This window comes from Tympanuchus pallidicinctus, unplaced genomic scaffold (assembly GCF_026119805.1).
Source record: "Tympanuchus pallidicinctus isolate F22 unplaced genomic scaffold, pur_lepc_1.0 scaffold36, whole genome shotgun sequence".
NCBI classification, from domain to species: Eukaryota; Metazoa; Chordata; class Aves; order Galliformes; family Phasianidae; genus Tympanuchus; species Tympanuchus pallidicinctus.
The window spans coordinates 744,851-762,206 of record NW_026294754.1 but is presented as its reverse complement, the minus strand read 5'-3'; the positions used below and the strand labels follow the sequence as shown (position 1 = coordinate 762,206).

Genomic DNA, 17,356 nt, shown 5'->3' with positions numbered 1-17,356 from the left:
AGCCAGACATACGCATCGCCCTTCTCAGCCTGTGGGCTTTGCAAGCACTCTGGTTGGCGAGATAAGCCCTGCTGCTCAGCAGCCCTTTTCCTCACCCCTATTAAAATCCATTTGGTGAGGTCAGATACCCAGGGCTGCGTGGGATGGGAAGGAAAGCTCTGGGAGCAGTGACCCAAGGGAGGTCGGCTCTCAAGGCCTTCCCACAGCTGTCTGCTCGCTTATCAAGTTTGATATCAAAGCACAGCTGCTGTGCACCGATTCCCTCCAGCGGAGGAGGGAGTGAATCGTTCCAAACGAGCAGCTGCTGCTGCACAGGGCTGTGCTAATGAACGTGGTGTAATTGTTCCTGTCTCAGTGGGGAAGCGCTGTGGGTCAGGGGGAGGATGGGGACAGTGTGAGGTGGCGCTGCTGGGCTCTATCCCTCCTGTTGTCCAGGCATCTCTTGTAACATAAGTGGGCTGGGTTCCTGCTGGCCCAGATAAAGTTGTTCTTACAATCCTTGAGAAACAGGGACTTCAGCTGAGCATCCTTCCTTCCTTCTGCTGTTGTTTAGAAGCGTGAAGGCTGGAAAAGCCCTCCAGGATCCCCACCCCCAGCCCACTGCCCACGTTCCTCAGTGCCACATCCCCACGGCTCTGGGATACTCCGAGGGATGGTGACCCCCCCTCCCTTGGCAGCTGTGCCAGAGCATCCCCACTCTTTGGAGAAAGAATGTTCCCTAACACCCCACCTGACCCTCCCCTGGTACGATGTGAGGCCATCACCTCTCATCCTTTGATCCTTACAGGATCAAAGAGGAGGATTTTCCCTCTCACCTCTTCTTCCTTGGCATTTAAATAGCTTGTGCCCTATTTCATCCCCTCCATCTCAAATCAGAGCTTTCCCTCTAACGAACACAGCTGGAGCAAAAGGGTGGATGGACATTATGGAAAAAGCATGAGAAGAGGATGTGGCCGCCTGCTGCACTTCCTGCATTGCCCCACATGACCTGGCTTTACTTTCTGCAGATTTCTCCTTGGCTGCAAAGCAGGATACTGCCATTTCTTCCAGCACCAGCATATGAAGAGGAGAAACATCAGGTTCCCCCAGCCTGCTTTGAAACTCCCGGTAGTAACACCTGGCTGAGCACAGGGCATTGGAAGTGCGCAGCCGTTTGGATTTAATCCTCTTTTCCTTATGTCTGAAAGCAGAGCAAAGCAATAGAGGTTTTGCTGCCCTCACCAGGCGTCTGTTGGGAACGCTGAGGTATGGATGTTTGTCTGGAGAAGTGCGGCGTGGTAATGCGGAGCAGCTCCAGGCACGCAGCAGAGCATCACCTCCGGATGCTGTCGTTTTGCCATAGCAGCACTGCCTCTGGAATAACACGATTCTGTGCAGTGCAAATCCTTTGAAGCTGTAAAATGGTCAGTGAATGAAAGAACCATAGAATGGCCTGGGCTGCACAGGAGCACAGCGCTCATCCAGCTCCAAGCCCTGCTGTGTGCAGGTCGCCAAGCAGCAGCCCAGGCTGCCCAGAGCCACATCCAGCCTGGCCTTGAATGCCTGCAGGGATGGATGGGGCATCCACAGCCTCCTTGGGCAACCTGTGCCAGTGCCTCACCACCCTCTGCCTCCAAAACTTCCTCCTCACATCCAACCCAAACCTCCCCTGTCTCACTTTCAAGCCATTCCCCTTGTCCTGTCACCACCCACCCTCACACACAGCCGTTCCCCCTCCTGTTCATCCGCTCCCTTCAAGCACTGAAGGCCACCATCAGGTCTCCCTGCAGCCTTCTCTTCTCCAAGCTATCAGCATGGCTGGGGTTGATGTAGCCACGTGCAGAACAGTCACACAGCTGCTTTCAGAGGATCATAGAGAACATTCTGAGTTCAGAATCACAGGGATCACCAGGCCCAATCCCTGGCCCCACACAGCACCCCAAACCCAACCCTATGGGAATACAAGAAAGTCTGTTCAGAGCAGATGCTGCAGAGCAAGATAAGAAATCAAGACTGAGAAACCAAGGACATTTCCAGAAGAGAAAAGCAAAAGGAATGGCTCCTGCTATCCCTGACTGGATGAGTGCCTGCATGCACGGTTATGGAGTGTTTGTGGAACGCTTTGCTGACACGTAAAGGCAGAGGGGAAAGCTGTGAAGCTCGATGGGAAAGCTAAAAAAGGAAACTTGTGAATGTCTGTAAGTGATGTGAGAACCTGTAATAAAGGATTTGGACCGTTCACATCCAAGTCTGTGCCTGGTTGCCACAGCACACGATGTCAGAGCAGTGTCCTGGTGCTCCCTGAGCTCTGTGCCCACCACCCTGGGAGCTGAGCCATGCCCACTGCCCAACGGGGCACAGCCTTTCCCTCACCCCACATCCTCCCTCACAGCTCCATGCCATTCCCTCGAGGCCTGTCCTGGTCACACAGAAGCAGAGCTCGGTGCTGCACCTCTGCCCTCTTTGAGAGCTGTAGGGCCATGAAGGGCTGCAGGGCTGCAAGGTCCCCCCTCAGTCTCCTCTGCTCTGGGCCAAACAACCTAAGGGACCTCAGCTGCTCCTCATAAATCTTCCCCTCTTGACTCTTTATCATCTTTACAGACTTCCTCTAGATACTCCCTAATGCTTTGATGTCCTTTGCATCCTGTGGTGTCCAAACCCGTACCCAGTGCTCGAGGAGAGGCCCCAGGAGTGCATGGCAGTGTGGTCCTCCCAGCCTTCCCTTCTCCAGGCTGAACACCCATGGCTCCCCCAGCTTTTCTCCATAGGAGTTGGGCTCCAAGCTTGGGGAGACTGGAGAGCATAGGGAGAGTTGAAAGCAGGGGAGCACAGGGAGACTGGGATCACTGGGGAATGGGGAACTTGAGGGGGCCTTGTCCTGGTAGCTGTAAAAGGGCCCTGAGCCCAACACCATACTCCCTTCATGGGGAAAAGGTGGAGGAATTTACAAGTGCCATGGAATGCCAGGAGAGCCATGCTGGTGCTGCGCTGTGCGCTGGGATCCATCTGGCCTTGAAGATCCCCTGAGTGCTGGGCACCTCCCCGTGAGGTTCCATCGTGTGCACCAGACCCGAGCATGATGAAATAGAGCTGAGATGCTCGAGCTTTTCAGCACCGCTTGCTCTGCTGAACGCCGCGATCCTAAAGGCTGAGAGCATCTTCGCTTGGGGGTCCTGCTGCGCTCAGCTCCACAGTGCCACTCCTGCAGGTATGCAGGGGCAGCAGCCCAGGCACAGAGCTGCAGGGGCCCGGCCAGGCTCCCCTCAACCCCAGCCTGGATGGTCTCCACTGGGAGTTCTGTACAGAGCCTGTGGGACCCGGATAGCAGAGCAGCACCCCAGAACTAAACTGCCCCAGCTCTGGTGCTGCCTTTGTGCTGATGCTGCAGAAGAAATGGTGGGGATGTTCTCCAGTCACCTTCTGGCTCAGAGCTGCTCCTGCCAATCCCCAGCTCAGCACCGCGCAGCAGGATCGGGGCAGCACTGCGGGTTGAGCTGCCCCACAACCCGGGGCCCACATGGCCGCCTCAATCCTGGGCAGACCCGGGTCCTCACACGCTCCCAGGTCCCACTGCACTGTATGAAACACTGCCACACACACGGCACCGACGTGCTGATGCTCGAGGTTTAATGAGAGAAAGAAGAGGGCACCAGCTGTGGGATGAGGCACAGCCTGGCTCCAGCACACACACGGAGCAGCACAGTTCTGCACGCCGCCGGCCCTTGGGCGCACGTCTCTACCCATCCCCACCCTTGGGTTCTGCTGCTGCCCTGTCCCTGCACAGTCCTGCAGCTTCGCAGAGCTCTAAGCTGCTCAAGCTCAAGCTCTCACGCCTCCTCATCTCCCCATGTCCCCACCTCCCCATCCCCCCATTTCCCCACCTCCCCATATCCTCACCTTCTCATTTCCCCATGTCCCCACCTTCCCACAGAGATGCTCCCTTCACCTCCACACTCCCCGTCCCCTTACAGAGCTGCTGGGATGGGGTCACCCTCTCTGTGCCCGGATCCACACCAGCTGCAGTTGGAGCAGCCCAGGGAGTGCAGAGCTGGCCCAGGGCTGAACCCCAACCCCACGTCCTGGTGGCCCCAACCCCACTGCCCACATGGACTCTTTAGAAGCTCACAGTTGTGTTTACTCTTCTTCCCCTTAGAGTGGAGATGGATTTGGTTTCTGCCATTGACGACGGAGAAGCTGGTGACCTCAAAGACTTCAAAGGGTGGGATGAGGACTTCATCCTCCAAGGGGTAGAAGGAGAACTGCTTGATTGGGGCACCATAGCAGGTCTTAATCACGAACAAGGTGTCCCGGCCAAACTTCACTGCGACCTCCTTCCTTAGGGAGGTGGAGGTGAACTGGCTGAAGCGCACAGCCGTCCCTCTTTGGGCTGTGAAGCGGACACCCCCAACACCACGATAGACTTTGTAGCAGAAGGGCTGGGATGCCTGCAGGGCACGCAGCGCCTGCGTCAGGAGGAAGTGCAGCGTCTTGAAGTGGAAGTAAAGGCAGTAGTACTGATGGGAACGTCCGCCCTGACGTGTGGCTGCATTCAGCTGCTGGTATAGCTTGCTTGCAGCAGTGTATGCCAGCACGGCGATGGCCTGCTCCCGTCTTAGCTGTGGGGGGTGAGAGAGGTGGCCCCAGCGCTTCTGCCATTCCGCAGCTGCCTTCCTCCAGCCGTCAGCGTAGACATAGTTCTTGGTGAACTCAGTATAGTTCACCTTCTGTATCTTATCCCACATCATTTGCCCGCAGCCTTCGTATTGGTCATCGAAGGAGTTGGGGGCCATGTCCATCGGCACCATGGTGGGGCCGAGGTCTCCGTCATGCAGGGCGCTGCTGGCGGCCGACGTGCTGAGCAAGGTGCCGGCCAGCAGCACCCAGCACAGGGCGAGGAGCTCCATGAGTGGGAGCTGGCTGGGGGAGCGGCGGCGGGGGCTGCAGGGAGAAGCTGAGCAGATGCATCGCGGTGACCTCAGGACCCTCCAGATCCCCCCCGACAGCACAGGGAAGCACCCCAGCCTGCGTCCCATCCAGGGCCCCCGGGCTCTGCCCCCCCCGGCTGCCCCCGGCCTCCGGCCCACGGCTGCCGTTCCCTGCTGCAGACAAGAAGGTTCCCCAGCGCAGCCCCAGCAGCCGCAGTGCTGGGAGCAGCCCTGGAGCTGCAGCACGCTGTTACCTTTGCTCTGCTTCAGGCAGGACCCACGGCGTGATGCAGCTGCAGGACACCCGGAGCTGAGCTCCCACTTTGTAGAGCAGCCCCAGCCCGCGTGCCCTGCGTAACTCACCCGCAAACACCCCAAACTGCCCGCTGTGGCCAAGTGGTTCAACGGCTTCCCCCAGGAAATGTCCATGTTGAGCCATCCCCCTGGCCTTGGTGCACGTGTGGTTCGCGGTCCCACGGGCGCTGAGATGAGCGGCTCTGGCTCCGCAGCCCTCGGTGCAGAGGGGCTCCCAGCAGCTGGCGCTGGACCCGCTGAGCTGGGCTGGGTGGGATGGAGCTGATGGATGCTAGGAGCCGGTCGGGTGCCGCGTGTTGTGTTTGGGGCGAGCGGGGCTTCTGTAAGGGCTGCTCTGCCTGCGGGGAGTCTGGGCTGCACCAGGAGCTGCAGGGCACAGAGCCGGGCCGGCTGCTCCAAAGGCCCAAGGGAGATCCTGGAGCACAGGGCGCCGTGCTGAGCTGTGAGCTGGGCACTTGGCCCTGGGGCTGCTGCTGCTCGGGACCGGCATCAGTCAGGAACTACCGAGCCATTGCCTTGGGCATCCTTTGCTTTGCTTTCTTCCTCTCTTCCTCTCTATCTCTCTCATCAAACCGTCCCGCTCTCAACCGACAAGCTCTTACAGCTTTAGCTGTGCCACTGCTCTGCCCTATCTCCTGGTGGGGCAATGAGCAAACGGCCGAGTGCTGCAGAGCTGCTGCAGGGTTAAAGCACAGCAGTGCTTCTGCTGCTCTGCTTCCAGAGGCTTCCAGAGGGCTGAGAGAACAGCAGATCTGTGAGAGCAAAGGAATTTCTTTCCCCTGCGTATCACCGTTATTGCCACGTAGTGTCATTAATTCCTTTAATCACCAGCTGCACGAAGCTCAGCAGGAGCCGTGCCGCATTGTGCACCTGGGACGGGGCTCTGAGTTCAGCCCTGGAGAGGGACGTGAAAGGTGACAAGAAGGGGCTCTACAGGTACATAGGCAGGAGACAGGGCAAGGTGATGAAAGGTAACTGATGAGGGGATCTGGCTTCATAGAAGAAGCTGAGGTGCTCAGGGAGCGCTTTGCCTCAGTCTTCACGGGTGGTCAGGCTTCCCATGTCTGCCAGGGCCACGAGCCTCCAGGTGAGCGTGTGGGGAGTGGGTTCTGTCCCACTGTAACAGTGCAACAGGTCCGAGTCCTCCCGAAACGGAGTGTGGATGGCGGTGGATGCCATCTGCCTGGACTTCTGCAAGGCCTCTGACACGGTCCCTCATCACGTCCTGCTCTCTGATTTGGAGAGGCGTGCATCTGAAGGATGGACCGTCGGCTGGATGAGGAATTGGCTGGCTGGACGCGGCCAAGGGCTGTGATCCATGGCTCTGTGTTGGGCTGCAGGCCGGCCACAAGCGGTGTCCCTCAGACGATGGCATCGAGTGCAGCCTCAGCAAGTCTGTGATGACAACAAGCTGAGCGGTGCAGGCGATGGGTTGGAGGAAGGGAAGCATCCAGAGGGAGCCGGACAGGCTGGAGAAGTGGCAACATGAGGACCCAATCAGGTGCAATAGGGCCGAATGCAGGGTGCTGCATCGGGTCGGGGCAAAGCCAGGTATTGACACAGACTGGGGGAAGATGTCCTGGAGAGCAGCCCTGTGGAGAAGGACTGGGGGTCCTGGTGGACGAGGAGCTGGGCATGAGGCAGCAGTGAGCGCCTGCAGCCCGGAATGCAGCCAATGTGTTCTGGGCTGCCTGAAAAAGGGGCGGCCAGCAGGGAGAGGGAGGTGATCGTCCCCTCCATCGGCTCCTGTGAGGCCCCATCTGCAGCGCTGCGTCCTGCTGGGGCCCCCAGCACAGGAAGGACGGGGAGCTCTGGGAGCGGGTCCACAGGAGGCACTGAGATGAGCAGTTCGGCAGCTCCGCTTGCAGGGCCCCCGGCGCCTGCTGGGCAGCAACACGCAGCAGTGGGGACAGCGGGAACAGCAGCGGGACAGGGAGAGCAGAGCTGTGGGGGCGCTGCAGGGGGAATCTCCAGGGACAGCGGGGCAGGAGCGGGGCGCTGCTGCCATCCCTGGGCCATCAGGGCGAGGACGCCGTGTGGAGCCTTCTTCCCAGGGGATGAGGGCTGTAGTCTGGGGGGGAGGGCCGCCATGGGGGCGATGTGGGTCCCTTTTGGAGCTGACAGCCCCCCTCCCTTCGTGGGGTGAGTTGGCCGTGGGAGGGGAAGAGCCCAGCAGGCAGAGGAGCGCTGGAGGAAGCGGCCTTCTGCTAATGCCCGAAAACCCCGCTTGTTCCTCTCAAGGAGTTGCTCGTGCTGCTCGTGGTGTCGTGGTTTTGCCGTGTTTGGTTCTCGGTGTTCCACACCACAACATCATGCGGGGCACTGCAGTTTCCCTGTTGATGCTCAAGTTCTGGTACCTGCCCAGAAAAGGGCAACGAAACTGGTGAGGGGTCTGGAGCACAAACCTTATGAGGAGCGGCTGAGTGAGCTGGGATTGTTCAGTGCGGAGAACAGGAGCTCAGGGGAGACCTCACTGCACTCTACAACTTCCTTAAGGGAGGCTGTGGTGTAAAAGGGTCTGGCCTCTTCTCCCAGGCAAACAGTAGGACCCGAGGAAACGGCCACAAGTTGCACCAGAGGAGGTTTAGGTTGAACATGAGGAGAAACTTTTTCTCTCAGAGGGTGGTCAGGCACTGCAATGGCTGCCCAGGGAGGTGGTGGAGTCGCCGTCCCTGGCAGTGTTCAAGAGGCACCTGGATGAGGAGCTACGAGATGTGGGTTAGTGCTGGTGGTACTGATAGCAATGGGAGGGGGGTTGGACGGGATGATCTTGCAGGTCGTTTCCAACCTTGCGATTCTGTGCTTCTGAGAAGAAGAACTGCATTCCCCATTGGACTCTGCGGTCACAAGAGCAGACAGAGCTCCTGCAAGGGCACCCGATGCTCTTCTTCGCCTGCTCGTCTTTGCCGGCTCTCCTCCCATCTCCCTGCTGCTCAGCTGGACCAGGCATCTCACCTCAGCCTTGTGCTGAGGCCATTCCACCTTTCGGACATTCTCTCTCTCCCTGTATGTGATTTTTTAGCTCCAGTTCTGATTGTACTGTATTACTGTGTTATCTGGCATTCCAATACCATATTTAGTAAATTAGCTTGTTTCTCCTCTGATCGTTGCCGCTGTTTTTAATTGTTTTGGGGTCCCCTGTTCCCTATTTCCGGAAGCACAGATTTTGTGAAATCCCTCAGCCCCGCCAGTCACGGAACTGGGCCGAACCAGCCTGGAAACCATTGGCAGTGAGGAGCCCAGTAGCCCCTGTTGTCCGACAGCCCTTCGAGGCCCTAAAGCCTCTCAAGGCCCTGCAGCCGCTCGTGTCCCTGCAGCCCTCACAGGGTCCAGCTGATTTCAGTTCTCATTGTGTTCCAGGGACCTTCTTAACTCTAGTATGGTGCATCCACAATGCTTTTACTGTTGTGTGGGATGTTAGCAGCACCTGGAACAGACCTACCCAGCTTGGTTCCAGGGGCGAACCTTAAAGACATTTGTTATATACATCTTATCGAGCCGTATCAAGGCCTTGGGCTCTAGCTCCTAGAACCAGTTTCTCTTTTTCTCAGAGCCATTCCTGTAGACTTATCCCATGCTCAGTTAGTATTTCGCTCCCTACGTGGGTACAGATCCTCATTTGTACAACATAAGGCCTTTTGTACGGTATTGTGAAAGGACTTAACCCCTGTTTGGCTCTAGATTTTGTTCTGGTACTAAGGAGAGCCAAAGGCAACAACTGTGATCAGGATAGTCCAGTTTCCTGGCCCAGTTTTACACCCTGTGATTTAATTAGCAAGTTCATCTTTTCCCCCTGACCACTCGCCTGTGGTCTGTGTGCTGTGTGCAATTGCCAGTTTATTCCCAATGCTTGCTGAGCTGTTGGACAATCTCTGCAATAAAATGAGTTCCCTGGTTGAAGGGTATTGCTGCAGGACACCCAAACCTTGGAATAATCTCCTGCAAAAGCACCTTGCTTACTTCCTTGGCTCTACTGGTCCTGCAAGGGAATGCTTCTGGTCACCCTGAGAGGGTATTGGTTAGAACCAGCATAGATCAAAACCCTCCTCTTTCCTGGCAGTTCAAAAAAAATCAATTTGCCATTGTTGCCCTGGAAGGTTCCCTTTCCAACAAGCCCCACTCGTACCCTGTTCCTGGCACTAGGATTGTGCAGTTACTTTCTGGTGTCTGTACCCCCTTGTTTTATTATGTTCCCTTAGAACCAAATCCTATAACTGCAAGAAAGATATTGAGGCCCTGGAACGTGTTCAAAGGAGGGCAACAAAGCTGGTGAGGGGTCTGGAACACAGGGCTGATGAGGAGAGGCTGAAGGAGCTGGGAATGTTCAGCCTGGAGAAGAGGAGCTCAGGGGAGACCTCACTGCTCTCTGTAACTTCCTGAAGGGAGGCTGCAGTGAGCTGGGGGTCGGCCTCTGCTCTCGTGTCATCAGTGATAGGAACAGAGGGAATGGCTTCAAGCTACGGCAGGGGAGATTCAGGCTGGACATGAGGAAGTGTTACTGTTCAGAAAGGGTGGTCAGGCACTGCAATGGATGCCCAGGGAGGTGGTGGAGTCACCGAGCCTGGGGGTGTTCAAGGAAAGGCTGGATGTTGTGTTGAGGGACGTGGTTTAGTGGGAGCTGTTGGGAATAGGTGAATGGTTGGACTGGATGAGCTTTTAGGTCTTTTCCAACCTTGGTGATTCTATGATTCTATGATTCTAAAATACTAAGGGGCACAACAGTGTGTCCATCTGGGTATGCACCCATCTGTCAGCTTGCTCTCTTCCCTTCATTCATTCGATTCCTATCCTTTTTAGAGTACCTTGTAGGTTCTGACTAAGGTTCAGATATTTCAAGTTTACCATCTGGAATTAAAGCCGTTCTCCAATTTCTTTTCCTTCAGCTGCCTGTTTTGCCACCTGATCCATCATCATATTCCCAGTTTCCTGCACAGTGTCACTCTTCTGATGTCCTTTACAATGTCTAACAGCCATGATGTTCTTTGGTAGATTTACACCATGCTGAATTTGTTTTCCTTGTGTGTAAGCAATCCTCGCTCCTTCCACATGGCACCATGAGTGGGTACCACCCCAAAAGCACATTGAGCACCTGTCCGTATCGTTAAGGTTCTTGTCAAGGCAACGACTTCAGTCTTCTAAGTGGAAGTCCCCAGGTAATGGCTGTGCTTCAGTTACCCTGTCAGTAGCAGTTACTGCATGTCCTGCCTTACAGATTCCTTGTCTCACAAAACTGCTTCCGTCGATGAACCCAGGACTCCTCAGCGTCGTCCAACGGCTCCTCCTGCAGCTCTGACAGCTGGCACAGACAGCCTCCATGCAGTCGCACACTGCTGGCTTGGAGGCAGCTCTGCCTTGGTGCTCTGGGTGTTCAGCAAATTGCTTCCTTCTGTTTGATCAGTTGTGCTTTCTGGTGAGAAACTTGATAGCCCTTTGTCATGGTTCTATGGGTTTTTTTGGTTTTGTTTTTTGTTTCTGGGTTTCAGTATTCCACATCCAAACATCATGTAGTGTACGGGGCATTAAAGTGTCACTGCCCCAATCCCAGTTCCTATCCCTGTACATTACAGCAGTCATGGGATCTGGCCCTTCCGGGTGGGGGGGCGCTCTCTTGCTGCCTGGCAGTGGGTGCTGGAGGTGCTTTCCTGGCTGTTCCAAGCTTTTCAGGTTTGAGTCGGTCCTGGGAACTCTCTCTCTCTCATCTTGTCTGATTTATTAATCTCAATTTCAATTAAATTATATATATTGTGTTATCTTGTATTCCAATATTATAGTAAAATAAGTTTTCCTCCACAGATTGTTGCCGCTGTCCTTTTCCTCCCTTCCTTCCTTCCCATTTTTTGTGGGACTGGGGTGGGGGGGGCGGGTGGAGGCCTGTCACCCCTGTCACGGACACACATTGATCTGGTCAACTCCGTGACACCCTTAAATCAAGAAATTCAGCAAGCTCACATCCACTGCACACAGTCCTTTGTTACTGCAGCATCCACGTACTGCAGTAAAGTTCCACTGTGAGATGGTGAACCCAAATCTCAGGCTCACAAGTTGACCAGTTCTCAAAAATCATGGGGCTGTTCTCACAACCCTGGGTAACACTGTGCAGGTTAACTGAATTATTATTATTTTTTTTAATTTTTCTTTCCATATTTGAGTTTTCCTACTCAAAGGCAAATAATTGCAGACTTTCTCTGGCAAAACCAGGCAGAAAAAGGTGTCCTTCAAATCCAGAACGGTAAACCCCACCTGCTTATTCCTTAACTTGGTCAATAAAGATATACACCATGGGTTGTATATATTCAACATCACAGAACACTGTCACGACACAAACATCTAACAATCACAAAGACAGTAATATAAAATCTTAATCAATAAAAATAATCAGTGCAATTCATCCTCAGGATCCTTCCTCTCTCTGCCTCCCTCCAGAGCCCAACCTTCCCTCTGTATTCACTTCCCACTCTTGCGTAGCTGCCCACCTCCTCTCCAACACACAACATATCAATGATAAACATCATTTCCATCCATGAGCAGAAATTAGGCCCTAGAAACTGATCTCATTGTTCTGCTACACTTATATGATCCTCACTTAAGGAATTCTTCCTGAAACTCCTCACTTCTCTCCCAGTACAAACAGCAGGCATTACCATACCCTATTTCCCTTTGACCTAAGGCTGCCCTAAGAGGACAAAGTGAAGCGTTAGTAAGGTTAGTGTTAGAGAAAGGAAAACTCTTCAGGTCCCGTTCGCATTACTCCGACTCCCTCAGCAATCCAGAGCACAGCCTCTCTCAGGACCTGCACAGACCAGCAGCACCCACTCTCCTCCTCTGGAGAGGTCACTGCCGCCTTAGAAATTGCATTGCTTTAGAAATTGAAGGGGGGGAAGTTACCTAAGGGATCCATTTATGATCTTTCTGCTTCTCTTCCCTATTTCCTTTGAACTTCGACTCCTCGCCAGGGACATTTCTGTACTTCTTGCACCCATTAAGCGACCTCAGCCAACTCTGTTTCAGAAAAAGGAGGCATACTGTTTACATATAAACACAAAGTCTGCCAAGTCCAATCTCCGTCAGACTCCTATTTTGCTCACAATAATGATTTTCCCTGCAGTGCTCTCTACTGAATACAGTATTTAAACACCTTTTCCCTGCTCTTTTCCCAGGTTTGGGATGATTTCCCAGTTCTGAAGCACTTCTCCCAAGGCGCAATCTCTAGGCACCATTCCGGGGACCTTTTTCCCCTGCTCTCACAACTCCTATTCCCCATCCCTCCAGAACGCAGCCCTGAACTCCCCAGCTCACAGCTTACCCCCCCCGACGCTCGGATTTTGGCCCAGTCCCTCAGCAGTACTACACTCCCATCTCTCGGGTTAATAGGGCCGCACTGCTGCCACTTCAAGCGCACAGGGTGCCGCACACAGCAGCGCCTCCCGAGACTCTTCCTCCCACCAGCAGCCGCTCCGTCCGTCCCCGGCCGTCGCCCCTCGCGGCGCAGCGGAGCCGCACTCGGCACTCAGCGCTCGCTTCGCGCTGACGGCGCGTCTCAGTCACACGCACTGAGTCTCAGCCGACCCCAAGGAAAGAGTTCAACGCCCTTACCTCGGTCCGTGCACCAAGTTACCGGGTCGCCATGGCCAACACCCGTGCCTGCCTGCCCTTGGCTTTCACAGAGCCCGTCCTTATGGAACAGTCTCGGCTTTTTATCGGCCGTCCCAAGGAGGCACCTCAGCACCCAGACAGGACCGCGGCCATCAGCGGGGTGCCCCTATCCTGGGCAGGGCGGTAGGGAAACTCCCACAGAGGCGATCATAATCCCGGGCGAGCCCCCAGATTGCTGGGAATCTCCAAGTCACGTTTGTCAGGACGGCATCTCTGCTAACAGCAGATCGTAGTCGCGGCTGCAATGGCGGCGTCCCGCAAGCAGCAGCGCCTATGGACACAACATGGCGGCCTTCAGACCCTGTTTGCTCCCCTTTGCCTCCCTCCTCCCCTGTTTCCCCATGGCTGCGTGCTCCAGGTTCACAATCGTACAGAAGGTTGACATTTGCCATTGACTTGTTAACTTATTCGTTACCTGCCGTCAGTCAGCAGCCGTCCTGTTGTTTCCAAGCTGTCTCGGTGCTCTCCTCGTATTGATATGGTGATTTTCTTTAACGTCTTCCTTACACACAGAGCGCTGGGATGATGCCAGGCCTGCCGATGTCTCTGCAGGCGCTTCCTCGGGCTGCCGTGGCTGTTCTCTGGTTTGCTCTCGTGCAGGATGGTCCTGCAGTGTGACAAAACAGACATCTGTACACCTCTATAGAGCGTGCGTGCCTGGGAAGGTTCGTCTGGAGGATCGGTGATGGGAACTATCAGAGATCTTCCCCAAATTAAGTAGAGGGACTCCCAAAAAGAACCACGATGGCGGAGACCACGAAATAAAAATAACATTATCCAATTCTCCTGCAGAAACAGCATTCGGTTCCCACGCTCCCAACAGCTGCGCGCGGATCAGGACGGCACAAACCCGTCTCTCCCACAGGCTCTGCGCCTGGATCAAAATGGCCGCCGGGCTCCTCGTGCGCTGAGGCAGCGAAAACCGACGGCAATGGCGGGGAGCCGATGGCATCGCGGGCCGATCTGCGGAGCGACCAGCCGCTCCTTTGCCCTCAGGCAGACTGCGGGCGTCAGGTTGCGAGCTGAAGTGGCTCTTCAGCTCCTCAAAGCCCTTTGTCCAAGTCTGAAGCAACCCGAACGCTGTCTGATCCCCCTTAGTAGGCGACAATGAATCCTCAGCTTGCGGCGCTTCTCTCAGCGCCTGCCACGCGCTTAGAACCGCGCTCCGTGCTTTTCTGCGCGCCTTCCGCACCGCTCAGCCTTCAAGTCAGTCCCAGCTTCGTGTCCCTGCTCGGGCGCCATTTGTCGTCGCTCAGTCGGGTTAGAGAGCGCTCACAGCTTCTTGCAGCATCGGTATAGCTCTCAGAATAGCTCCCTTTATTGTGTTCCACATACATCTTATGAACCATTCCCTTACAAGGCAGGAATTCCTGTCCCTCTAATCAGTGCATTGGTCTAGCTTCTCCCAAAACACAGTGATAAAGCATGAAAGGTTTCCTAAGTGTGGTAAGATTAACACTGCATACAAAAAGAACCTCCTGTTTACCCTTAGGTCCCATTTGCTCTCTCTCTTACACTCCAGACTCGCAAGGTTTCACACTCACAGGGTCTATCAAGGAGTCTGATAAACTCTGCTGACTTGCTCACAGTTCCATCTTCATCCACATCCATCTCCCGGCCCCTTTTCCTTTTCCCTTCCCATTTTGTGGGGCCGGCTGGGGGGCCAGGGCCCTAAAGCCCCCCTGTCACAGGCACAGATTGATCGAGTGACACCAGGGATCCCAGGGACAGCATGGATAGCAGAGGGGCCTGGGGCGGCTTCGTGCTGCTTGCACTGGGCTCGTCCAGCAGAAGACAGAGGAGATGAAGGGGCCCTTTGCCCCGTGGCTGCTCCTGCCTGGCTCCATCAGGACGCTCTGGCCAGGCTCATTTCGGGCGCTCCCATCAGCTTCCTCTTCTATGCGCCCATTTCTGTCCCTGCTCATTCCCCCATTCCTGTCTGCATCTGTGTCCTTATTATTGTCCATCTCTCTCTTTGTGACGCCATTCAGCAGCTGCCACCTCCCAGTACAAACGACATCCATCCGTATGCACAAATGGATCCTGGGGGGCTCCTGTGCTGGGAGCTCCCTGGGGGTCCCAGCAGACCCCAGCGCCCCAGCAGTGCCCACAGCAGTTGGCAGCAGCGCTCCAAGGCTGCCTGGTTTTCCCATACGACACAGAGCAGCTCCAGGATGAGCTCCATTTGGGAGCAGTGGGGCACTGAAGGCTCCGTGGGGCTCTGAGATCCAAGCCTGAGTGGGGCTCTGCTTGCTCAGCCCCAGGGAATGAAGGGCGCTGGGGGCTGCTGCCGGCAGAGCAGGGGCTCAGGGCTGGGGCACATCCACATCCTTATCCATGTCCACATCCATGCCTGTGTCCCTCTCCAGCAGCTGCCACCTCCCAGTACCAAGGACATGCATCTGTATGTGCACATGGATCCCAGGGGGCTCCTGGGCTGGGGGTTCCTCGGCTGCTCCCTGGGGTCCCGGTCGCCCCCTCCCACTCCAGCAGGATCTCTCTCAACTGACCAGTTCTCACGCTTCTGTCTGCACCAATGCTCTCCACAACCCCCACAACCGTGGGGCAGGGAGCAAACGGCCGAGTGCTGCAGAGCTGCTGCAGGCTTAAAGCACAGCAGTGCTACTGCTGCTCAGTGCGGGCTCCAGAGGGCTGAGATAGCAGCAGATCTGAGCAGAGGCTGTGAGAGCAAAGACATTTCTTTGCACTGCACTGTCATCATTATTATCAAGTAATGACATCAAGTCGCTTAATCACCAGCTGCACGAAGCTCAGCAGGAGCAGCGCCGGGTTCTGCACCTGCACAGAGTGTGGGACAGGACAGAGGAGAGCTGTGGAGATGGGGAAGGGTGTGGAGGGCCAAATGGGGGAGGCGCAGCTGGGGTCCATGGGGGTGTTCGACCCAGAGCAGCAGAGGTGGGGCGGAGGTTCATGGCCCTACAGCCTCTGATGGCTCCTCGGGGCCCCACAGCTCCTCATGGCCCTACAGCCTCTTAGGGCTCCTCCTGGCCCCACAGCTCCTCACGGCCCTACAGCCTGTCACTGCCCTACAGCCCCTCACGGCCCCACAGCCCCGAGCCGCAGTTCTGAGCCCTGCTCTCCGCTGCCACCCAGAAGCTCCACGCGGCGCGGCGCTGCACCACGGCAGGCCGGGTGGCGCTGGGGGAAAGGCTGCGCCCCATCGGGCGGCGGTCGCGGCCCCGCTCGCAGCTCAGCGCTGTCCGTCCCCGCGCGGCAGCACGAGCAAATCTCCCCGCGACGACGAGCAGCGCTGTTTCTCCCTCCGCTTCCGCGCCGGCACCGAGGTTCCATCTCCTCCCAGCAGCTCCGCTTCTCTTCCTTCTCCGTTCCGATGCTCGCCGCCGTCCCGACGGAGGGCCACCGAGGAGGGGCTGCGCTCCCGGGCTGGCGGCGCTCCGCGCTCGGCCGGCCGCTTCCCCGCCTCCCGTTCTTCGTCCCCTCCCGGCGCTGCCTCCACACGCACGGTGCCTTTTGCTTTGGGCCGCGGGGGAGGAAGGGGGCAGGGGGCGCGGAGCGGGAAGGGGCGGCGGCGGGGGGACCCGAGCGTCCGGGGCTGCGCCCACGACCCCAGCGGAGCCCTGGCCCACGGCCCTGACGCCAAGACCTGCAGAGGTGGGGGAGCGGCTGTGGCCGAGCAGCATTCGCCAATGTCCATGCTGATGCTCCCAACCGGGAGCTGCGACGTGCCAGCACCAAGGACATCCATCCATACACGCAGATGGATCCTGGGGGGCTCCTGTGCTGGAGGCTCCCTGGAGGTCCCAGCAGACCCCAGCGCCCCAGCAGCGCCCGTAGCAGTTGGCAGCGGTGCTCCAAGGCTGCCTGGTTTCCCGTATGACTCGGAGCAGCTCCAGGATGAGCTCCGTGTAGGAGTGTGGGGCTCTGAGATCCAAGCCTGAGTGGGGCTCTGCTTGCTCAGCCCCAGGGAGTGAAGGGGGCTGGGGGCTTGCTGGTAGGAGAGCCAGGGGCTCAGGTCTGGCTCTGGATCTGGAGTGTTCAGTGGGACACGGGTGACACTGCAAGTGTGCCGGGAGAGGGATCGGAGAAGGAGCAAAGAGGAAGGGGAGGAAGAAGCAGCAACTGGGATCTCAGGGATGCCAGTGGGGCTCTCCATGATCGCAGTGATGCTCCTCCACCCCAGCCTGCGTCCCATCCAGGGCCCCCGGGCTCTGCCCCCCACGCTGGTCGGCTGCCGCGTGTTGTGTTTGGGGCGAGCACAGCTTCCGACAACGTAAGGGCTGCTCTGCCTCCTGGGCTGCACCAGGAGCTGCAGGGCACAGAGCCGGGCCGGCTGCTCCAAAGGCCCAAGGGAGATCCTGGAGCACAGGGCGCCGTGCTGAGCTGTGAGCTGGGCACTTGGCCCTGGGGCTGCTGCTGCTCGGGACCGGCATCAGTCAGGAACTACCGAGCCATTGCCTTGGGCATCCTTTGCTTTGCTTTCTTCCTCTCTTCCTCTCTATCTC

At 56.7% G+C, this 17,356-nt stretch overlaps 3 protein-coding genes across 7 annotated transcripts in view; 1 reads left to right on the top strand and 2 right to left on the bottom strand.

Moving 5' to 3' along the window:
• The window catches only part of GDPD5 (glycerophosphodiester phosphodiesterase domain containing 5), a 364,359-nt gene that overhangs the window by 314,477 nt on the left and 32,526 nt on the right, over positions 1-17,356 (top strand). The gene's annotated exons all lie outside the window — the stretch shown is intronic.
• Positions 3,886-5,000, bottom strand: LOC128088640 (NAD(P)(+)--arginine ADP-ribosyltransferase 2-like). Its single transcript, XM_052699379.1, has one exon. The coding sequence runs from the start codon at positions 4,881-4,883 to the stop codon at positions 3,945-3,947; it is 939 nt and encodes a 312-aa protein (XP_052555339.1). The 5' UTR covers positions 4,884-5,000; the 3' UTR covers positions 3,886-3,944.
• LOC128088632 (methyl-CpG-binding domain protein 6-like) lies at positions 5,051-17,052 on the bottom strand. 4 transcript variants are annotated; one of them, XM_052699369.1, is made up of 4 exons: positions 13,288-17,052; positions 12,813-13,143; positions 12,105-12,218; positions 5,051-7,576 (listed from the first exon to the last, which is right to left on the bottom strand). In XM_052699369.1, exon 4 carries the CDS (start codon positions 7,225-7,227, stop codon positions 6,259-6,261), a length of 969 nt encoding a protein of 322 aa, XP_052555329.1. In that variant the 5' UTR covers positions 7,228-7,576; positions 12,105-12,218; positions 12,813-13,143; positions 13,288-17,052; the 3' UTR covers positions 5,051-6,258. The 4 variants fall into 4 exon arrangements, with proteins under 4 accessions (XP_052555329.1, XP_052555331.1, XP_052555330.1 ...); XM_052699372.1 differs by lacking the exon at positions 5,051-7,576 and adding an exon at positions 7,588-8,223; XM_052699371.1 differs by lacking the exon at positions 12,105-12,218.